The 9001-nt window shown below is 59.7% G+C and overlaps 1 protein-coding gene across 2 annotated transcripts in view; it reads right to left on the bottom strand.

Annotated features, from left to right (window-relative positions):
• Positions 1 to 2080: 2080 nt before the first annotated feature.
• The window catches only part of UHRF1 (ubiquitin like with PHD and ring finger domains 1), a 34241-nt gene continuing 27320 nt past the window's right edge, over positions 2081 to 9001 (bottom strand). Inside the window, exons 14-17 of one of the 2 annotated variants that reach the window (XM_045491622.1) lie at positions 8792 to 8951; positions 8562 to 8716; positions 6809 to 6913; positions 2081 to 3644 (exon numbers count right to left, since the gene is read on the bottom strand). In XM_045491622.1, coding sequence (XP_045347578.1) covers positions 3498 to 3644; positions 6809 to 6913; positions 8562 to 8716; positions 8792 to 8951 — 567 coding nt within the window. In that variant the 3' untranslated portion in view covers positions 2081 to 3497. Of the gene's footprint in view, positions 3645 to 6808; positions 6914 to 8561; positions 8952 to 9001 lie in introns of both variants that reach the window. The other variant, XM_045491621.1, reaches the window with a different exon arrangement.

Raw genomic sequence — 9001 nt, 5'->3', positions numbered from 1 at the left:
ACTCTTCATCCCAGCTCAGGCCATGGTCTCATCATTCATGGGTTCGAGCCCGGGTCAGGCTTTGTGCTGACAGCGATGCAAGGCCTGCTTGGGATTCTCTCTCTCCTCTTTCGGCCCCTCCCCTCACTTTCACGTAAACTTTCTCTCAAAGTGAATAAAAAACTTAAAAAAAGATCACAACAAAGTCAACCGGGTGGATTTTAAAACGGGTGGTTAATCCATATAATGGAATATTATTCAGCCTTTATTTATTTTTTTTTTTAATTTTTTTTTAACGTTTATTTATTTTTGAGACAGAGAGAGACGGAGCATGAACGGGGGAGGGTCAGAGAGAGAGGGAGACACAGAATGGGAAGCAGGCTCCAGGCTCTGAGCCGTCAGCCCAGAGCCCGACGCGGGGCTCGAACTCGCGGACCGCGAGATCGTGACCTGGCTGAAGTCGGACGCTTAACCGACTGCGCCACCCAGGCGCCCCTATTCAGCCTTTAAAAGGAGTGAAACAGTGACACGTGTTCCCATGTGAAGACCCCCGAACGCACGACGCTCAGGGGGGGAACCAGACACGAGAGGCCATGCGGGGTGTGAGTTCACGCATGTGAAACGTCCCGAACAGGCTCCTCCACAGACGGGAAGGGGGCTCGTGGGGGCCGGGAGAGGGGGATGGGATTCCTTTTTAGGGTGAGAATGTTCCGGAACTAAAGGTGATGGTCGCGGGACTCTGAACATACTAAAAACGAGTTAACTTTACACTCTCAATGGGTGAACTTGAGGGCAACGCAAAGTGTATCTCGATAAAGCGGTTACATAACCATAAAAACCAAAGCAAACCAGGAAAGAAAGACGCCTAATATTGTGATCGCTTCTGCCCGGCATTTCCACAGTTTCCTGGGTTTCGCTAATTTTTTTTTTTTTTTAATTTTTTTTTTTTTTCAACGTTTATTTATTTTTGGGACAGAGAGAGACAGAGCATGAACGGGGGAGGGGCAGAGAGAGAGGGAGACACAGAATCGGAAACAGGCTCCAGGCTCTGAGCCGTCGGCCCTGAGCCCGACGCGGGGCTCGAACTCACGGACCGCGAGATCGTGACCTGGCTGAAGTCGGACGCTTAACCGGCTGCGCCACCCAGGCGCCCCAAACAGGGTTTCGCTAATTTTTAACAAGAGACGTTGTTCGTAACTTTTAAAATGAGAGGAACGTCCAAAAAGCCAACAGTCTCGACAACGCACCCACCTCCGTATGCTCTGCCCCTGGGGGCTGGGGGGCCGGCCTGGGGCACGTCTGGGGCGCTTCCTCTGCGCGTTCACACTTGACATTTGACGCACCACGAAAATGGCCCACGCAAGAAGTGTTACAACTCAAAGGACTGGAGTATTTCCGCAGAGGAGCACAACCATCAGCAAACCTAGAACATTCCCCTCGCCCCGCGAGGCGGCCCGGCCCCTTTAGCTCTCTGCCCCGCCCCCACCCGACGTGCTTTCAAGGGCACGCTTGATGCATCGCGAGGACCAAACGGGGCAGAACGTCTTCCTGGCTATTAAGTCAGAGCCGCCGCGTCAAGGAGAGGTGTGGGGACCAGGTGGACGGAAACTCTTCCCTCTGCAGGATTCAGCTGAGCCCTTCCCTGTAGTTGACGGTTAACCCGTCACCATCCTTGACCTCCAACTTCTGCTGGAGACAAGAGAGCGTGTCAGGCCGCCAGTAGCCCCCTGGCCCGCAGAGACCTCTCTAGGATCATGTGACTTCAGGCCGAGCTCCTAATGGAGGGGGTGGCTGTCCGTTTCCTCACACGTAAACGGGAACAGTACCACTGACCTTGGGGGGCAGGAAGTGAGCCCTGGTTCCAAGCCGGAAGGCTGGATGTGGCCCCTTGGCTCGGGCTGGCGGGCCCTGTAAAAGTCCCAGCCCGATCACGGCACACCGCCTTGTCGTCAGTCCGTTCTCTCCTCTGGAGGGGACGGATGCCACCTGCCAGGCCTGTCTTCCTGGGGCTTTCGTGAACAGAACGTGAAATACGGGGAACCGAAGAGGTCCCCGCCTGGCAGACCACAAAACCATTTGCCGACAGAAGACACAACCCAACGCATCTGTAAAAGGCATTTATTCCAAGAATCTAAAATTTGGACAAAGAATATTGAACTGTTTAGAAAAAGCCTACACAGGATTTCGCTGCTTCTTCCTAATACATTAACAACCTAATAATAAGGAAAAAAGAAAGACTTTTTAAAACGATACCACTCCAGTTTGTCTGCAGTTATGGGATTTAAAATATTCCTGTTCTATTGAGGTAAAAGCTGCAAACTTTGGTAAAGTTAGAAAAATTAACAAATCATTCCAAAAAAATACAAAACCAAAAAAGAAAACAAAACAAAACCAGAAACACAACCAAACCCTAAGTTATAGTTTTCTTGGTACATATACAATAACTACAAAAAAATTTCATTCAGAAAAAAAGTACTTAAAAAAAATTCCCTCTTAGAATTCTCGATCGGGGAGTTGAAAATTCAGTGGAAAGGATGGACAAAAAAGAAATCTCCCCCAAACACTCACCCGCTATCGGGAAGAACAGGTTAACCACAGTTTTAGGATCTGGTTGGCATTTTCGACAATTCAGTGCTAAAAAGAGAGCCCCAAGTTTCCAACAGAAGAAAAGACCCAAAGGCACTTGAACATGGCTTCGAACGTCCGCTTCCGTGGCGCGGCAGACGAGACAGCGGGCACTCGGCCGCCCGCCCAGCCCCGCGCGGAGGTCCGGGGGCGGCGGCTTCGGGGCGACTCCTGTCCGCTCACCCCGGGGGAGGAGGGCTCCGCGTGGGGCAGCTGCCACGTGAAAGCAAACTTGGGGGATGGCTTCGGGGCCGGAGGGGGCTCCTCGCTTCTTGTCACCCTCCCCGTGGGTGACGGCGGGGCCGGCCACCCCCGGGCCGCCAGCAGGCGCTGCCTTGCTGGCTTCTAGGCGGCAGGACGCGCGGTCAGGGAGATGCGCTCGCTTTCAACTTCGGAGGCCGAAGCCACGCACCTTGAAAAAGATTGTTCTGGGCGGCCGGGCGCCTTCTGGCTCGGCGGCGGCGGGAACTTCTGGAACTTGGCGCCGGGAACACGAGCAGCCTTCGCGCCAAGGCGTTTTGAATTCCATCTTCGGAAAAAATTGTTTGTGTTTGTTGTTCTGCTGATAAACTGCAGGCTTTGTATTTTTCTAAAACCAAAACACAACACTGAGAAGTCCAACTTTCTTTCCTTCTTTCTTCAAGCCGTAATACAAACTCCGGGAAATGTGTAGGTTAAAACAAAACAAAACAAAACAAAACAAAACAAAACAAAACAAAACAAAACCAGGAAGACGAGGCTTTTTTGGGAGTGGAGGAAAAGCTACCTGTTTAAGTTAAGCCCACTAAAAACAAAAGAGGGGGCCAAGACCCCTGTGACACGTTTTTTTTTTTGTTGTTTTTTTTTTTTTTTTTTTCCAAAAAAAAACACTACCGGCGAGAAGCGTTTGAGGATCACCGCCCGCTGCCGTAGCCGGGGAAGAGCTGGTTGAGGACGGCCTGTAGCGGCTGGTTCACCTGCATGGCATAGCTCCGGCCCAGGTCGTAGCGGCAGGCCGGGCAGCTGAACACCTGCGCCCGGAAGGATCTGTCCAGGCAATCCTGCAAGACAGAGCGGGGTGAGCGGCACCGTCCGAGCCAGCCGCCCGCGTCCCCAGGACGGAGCCGGCGACAATTACCGACGTCTCACAGGGTCCGGAGGCCCCTCCTGACCGTCGGTCTCGCTTTCTACCTCTAGCCTGGCCTCCCCGGGGCTCCTCACGGACTCCAAGCTCGTCCCGGCCTCCAGGCCTCGGTACTGAGGTCGTGCTGCCCCTCAGCTCTGTCCTCTGGCTCTCCTGGCACTCACACCTCGGCTCGGACCGCCTCCTCAGAGGGCCCTTCCTTGATGACCCTCGAATGTCAGAAGCGGCCCTCACCCTACCTGTCTTTTTTTTTTTGAGAGAGCACAAGCTGGCGGGGGCAGGGGGTGGGCAGAGAGGGGGGACAGGATCCGAAGTGGGTTCTGCACGGTCAGCACTGAGCCCGATGCTGGGCTCAAACTCACGAACGTGAGATCAGGACCTGAGCTGAAGCCAGACCCTCCCCCCCCCCCCGTCTTAAAATGGCACCTTCCCCTTCCGGGAATCATCTTCCACGAATGTCCTCGCGGGACACGGACCAGACAGTCCCCACCAGCACCAAGCACAGGACCCCCACGTGTAGCACGTGCTCCATAAACGTGTGCTGGTGGGGAGACAGGGAGGAAGGGAAGGAAGGATCTCCGGCCCTGAGCCAGATTTCCGTCTGGGTTCCAACTCGATTCTCAACCGAGCGACCGCTGGAGAAGAAAGCCGGGTGGGGACAGCGGAGCAGCGGACCAGCCCGGGAGAGCCAGCCGCCCGCTCTCACAAGCGGAGCTGCCAGGCCCCCGGCCGGGACCCCGCACACAGGGATGCGAGCACTGGTGGGCGTGTACCCGACGGATGGCGTCGGGCGCCTGGGGGAAAGGACAAACTCGACACAGGGGAAAGCCTGCCGGTGCCACGGCACATCCGACCGCCGTGCGCAGCCTGAGGCTTCCCGTCTTAGTCGCAAAACTCCCGCATCCTTGCCAGTAAGGTCTACGGCCCTGATTCCGGGGACGAAAAACACGACTAAGATTCGGGTCCACGCTCAAAATTCCGGCTGTGGACTGCTGCGTTGTTCACGACGGCCACAAGATGGAAACACCCTAAGCGTCCATCCACACACGCTGGGATATCATCCAGCCTCAGGGAGGAAGGACGTCCCGCCGCCTGCTGCCGCGTGGACAGACCTGGTGGTCACCGTGTGCAGTGACAGGAGCCGGACACAGAAGGACTCGTCCCGCGTCACCCCACGCACAGGGGGTCCCCAGAGGAGTCCCGTCCACAGGGACAGAGAGCGGACGGTGGGAGCCAGGGGAGGGGCAGGGGGCGGGGAGTCCGTGCTTCATGGGGACAGAGTCTCAGTCTGGGGAGGTGGAAAGTTCTGGAGATGGAGGGTGGGGGTGGCTGCATGACAGCGTGGGTGTGCCTGATGTCAGAGAGCTGTGCGCTTGGAGATGGTGAATAAGGCAAGTTTTACACGGTGGGCATTTTACGACAATAAGATAATTTTTCAATCAAGTAAAACCAAAATCAGGGGCACCTGGGTGGCTCAGTCGGTGGACTGACTTTGTGGCTCAGGTCATGATCTCACGGTTTGTAAGTTCAGGCCCCGCCATCGAGCCCACGTTGGATCCGGGGTCTCCCCCCTCTCTGCCCCTCCCCCACTGGCTCACACGTGCGCGCGCGCGCGCTCTCTCTCTCTCTCCCTCTCTCCCAAAAACGAGTAGACGTCAAAGAAAACAAAATAAACCAAAATCAGATGCTAGGACGTGGGGGCCAAGGCCGCCTTCCTGTAGCACCCCGCCCCCCCCCCCGAGGCTGAGGTTCTTGCCAGGGATCAGCAGCCTGTCCGTCCACGGCACCCACCGCACCGGCTCCACGGCGAGGCTCGCTGCCAGACCCCCCACCATCCGCTCCTTCTCTGTGGCCTGACCCGGAGCCCACCGCAGCACCTGTCACCTGGAGTCTGAAGGTGTCACTCCATTCCTTTGCACCGAGTCAACTGAGGCTCAGAGGGGCCGGGTGGCTCTCCAAGGCCACACAGCTGGGAGGGGCAGAGCCTTGCTTGGGGCACACGGGGCATCTCTCCCCGGCCACACGGCTGAAGGCACCGATCGGGCCACGAGGCAGGGCAGCGGGGCCCAAGGACGGAAAAGTGAAGGGACTGACCCGCCACACTGCTTGGAGGTCTGAGCCCCTCCCCTGGCGTGACAGCTAACACTGAGGCCTGCACGGAGATGGCCCGAAGGCGAGAAAGGAGGCCCGCAACTCAGACAGCCAGGGCAGGGCGCTCGGGAGGCAGGGACAGCCTGTTCTCAAACTGCCTGCCTGCGCCGCACAGAAGTCCCTACCAACCGACTCTGACCAGAAGACGCGGCAGAACGACCACGCTCACCGGTGCACCCCACCGAGCGACTCTGCCTCCGGGGGACACTGGGTGGTGTCGGGGACAGCTGTAGCTGTCAGGACTGGGGGTGCCTCGGGGAACCGAGTGGGCGGGGCCAGGGATGCCGGTAGGCCCCCCCCCCCCACAGTGCCTGAAACGCCCCCGGCCCACCCTGTCTCGGCCCCTCCCAGGCTCCCCTCCCGCCCACCCTCCTAAGACGGACTACCCTCCGGGCCCACCTCCCACCCCTCGTCCCCTCGAGGCCCCCCGCTGCCTGCCCGTCCAGGCTCCTGCCCCTGCCGCTCTGCCTACCTGGAATGCTGCCTCCACTAGGAAGCCCTCCCTCCTGCCCGCCCTTCCCGCCCCGGACCCACAGCCATGGTGGGGGTTGGGGGAGAATGTTCCAGGGGAGGGGGGACGAGAGAACACTCCCAAGGCAGGCAGGCGAGGGCCTGCTGGAGAGACAGGCACAGGGCCCCTATGGCTTCAGGCCACAGGGAGGTGGGCAGCGGCGGCCTAGGTCCCCGGTTTTACTCTGTGGCACGCTGGAGGCACGGGAGGATGAGGTGCAGGGCAGGGGGGTGACGGGAGCCCGGGACAAAGGCCGGGAGGCCACCTGGACAGCCACGACCAGGCCCTGGGCAGCCTGGGCGCCTGGAGCACGTGGCAGCAAAGCCCCCGTGCCAGGGGGTGGCGGCAGGCGCGGGGCAGTGGGAGGTCACGCCGTCCCTTCGGCAGCTTCCGGCCTGGCCCGCGGCCGCCCCTCTCACCTTGCACACGTTGTGCTGGCACACGGTTGTGATGGGGCGAAACACCAGCTCTTGGCAGCAAATGCACTGGAACGTCTCCTCCACTTTACTCAGGAACTTCTGGAACTGGAGGAAGGAGAGCGTGTGAGCCAAGCCCACCTCTGAGCGGCACGCCCACCCAGGGCGGAGGCGCCTGTTGCCCGCCCCCGGTTAACACAAGAAAACAGCAGCCCCGAGAGGCCCCGAGTCCGGGGTGGGCTCGTCAGCGGCTGCTTGGGCGTCGGGGTCCACCGCTGGGGGCCACAGAAGAAGGCCTCTCAACGTGGAGCTCAGAGGCCGGGGGAGGGGGGCCAAAGATGGGACAGGCGGGACCGGGACGCCACAGCAGAGCTGGGAGGGCGGCAGGCAGCCGGGGAGGGGCTGCCCCGGGACGCTGCAAGGAGAAAGGCGACCGGGAGGACGACACACGGCCGGCTGGGTCACGGCCCCCAAGACGCCACACCTGAATCCCGGGACCTGTGGTGTCACCTCGTGAAGCTAATGGGACTTCGCAGACAGGGTTAAGGACGCTGAGACGGGACACTGCCCTGAGTTATCCAGGTGGCCCCATGTCATCACAAGGGTCCCTGTGAAAGGGAGGCGGAGCCCGGAGCGACGTGCGGGGCCCAAGGATGCGGCACTTGCAGACGCCGGGGAAGCACGGGAAATGGGTCCGGCCCTGGAGCTTCTGGAAGGAGCCGGCCCTGCCCGCACCTGGCTTTGGCCCCTAGGCACCCATCCGGGCTTCTGCCCTCCAGAACTGTGAGAGAATGAGGGTTTGTGTTGCTATGAGCTCCCAAGTCCGTGGTCATTCGTCACGGCTGCCGCAGGAGTCCTGAGCAGGAGCACTGCGGGGGAAGGTCCTCGCGGCCGAGGGACCGTGAGGGCGAAGGCCCCGAGACAGGATGACCGGACCAAGAGCCGGGGTGGCTCAGTCGGTGAAACACCTGGCTCCCGCTCACAATCTCACGGTTCGTGAGCTCAACCCCCACATCGAGCTCGGCACTGACAGCGTGGAGCCTGCGTGGGATTCTCTCTTTCACGGTCTCCCTGTCCTTCCTCTGCTCGCTCGCTCTCTCCCCAAAGAAACTCAAAAAAGCAAAACAAACGAAAAGAGGACATCAGAGTCGACAGGCAGGCCCTGAGCGTACATGATGGACTCTGGAGAGCGAGGCAGGGGCCGCGGTGGCCCCTGACCCGTCCATGTCATTTGCTACACTCAGAGCAGGAAGACCGAAAAAAGACAGGCCTGGTTTGGCGGTTCCTTAGAAAGCTGAGCACAGACTGACCTGACGATCCGGCGCCTGGGACTACGCCCGAGAGGGGAAAGCTGGGGACGTGCCCCCTCGGCGGGGGCGTATTTGCTTTGCACTGCTGTGCGCAGGGACAGAGGCCAGACACAGAAAGAACGTCCCGCGTGACCCCACGCACAGGGGGTCCCTAGAGGAATCCCGTCCACAGAGACAGAGAATAGATGGTGGGAGCCGGGGGTGGGGGGGCGGGGGAGTCAGCACTTCATGGGAACAGAGGCTCAGTCTAGGGAGATGGAAAGTTCTGGAGACGGGTGGCAGGGGCGGCTGCACGACAGCGTGCGTGTGCCTGAGGCCGCTGAGCCGTGCGCTGAAGGTGGTGATGATGCTGAACTATCTCCACCCGTCACGTAAACAAGGGTGAGGGGAGAGGCCGCCCAGGCCGGGCAAGCGGGAGGGCGGTGGGGGGGGGGGGGGACACTCACCGGCCCGTCTTTGAGCGACTTCAGGATCTCGCTCCACAGCTTAGTGTTGTTCTCGTCCTCCTTGATGAGGCTGCTCTGCTGGGCCGTGAGGCTATAGGGCTCCACCTTGCTTTTCTTAGGTGTCCCTCGCGGGGACCCAGCACTGGTCTTGCCCCCTGCCGGGACAGAGCGGAGTGGGTGAGGGCAGGAGGCTGAGCGCGCACGTGGGCGCCGCCCGCAGACACACCTACCTCCGGACTTGCACTTCCGCTTGCCCTTGCCCTTCTTGGGGGAGGTGAAGCCCCCCTCCTCGTCCTCGTCCTCGTCCTCGTCCTCCTCCTTGGCCTCCCTCTTGCTGTTCTCCTTCTCCTTCTCCCTTCTGGCCCGGGCCTCCAGGTAGCCTTCCGGGTACTGCAAAGGGTCAAGTCGGGCGGTGAGAAGCACAGGGTCCGGGCACCGGG

Source organism: Leopardus geoffroyi, chromosome A2, assembly GCF_018350155.1.
Source record: "Leopardus geoffroyi isolate Oge1 chromosome A2, O.geoffroyi_Oge1_pat1.0, whole genome shotgun sequence".
Lineage (NCBI taxonomy): Eukaryota > Metazoa > Chordata > Mammalia > Carnivora > Felidae > Leopardus > Leopardus geoffroyi.
Note: the sequence above shows the minus strand (reverse complement) of the source record. Positions and strands in the feature narration are given on the sequence as shown.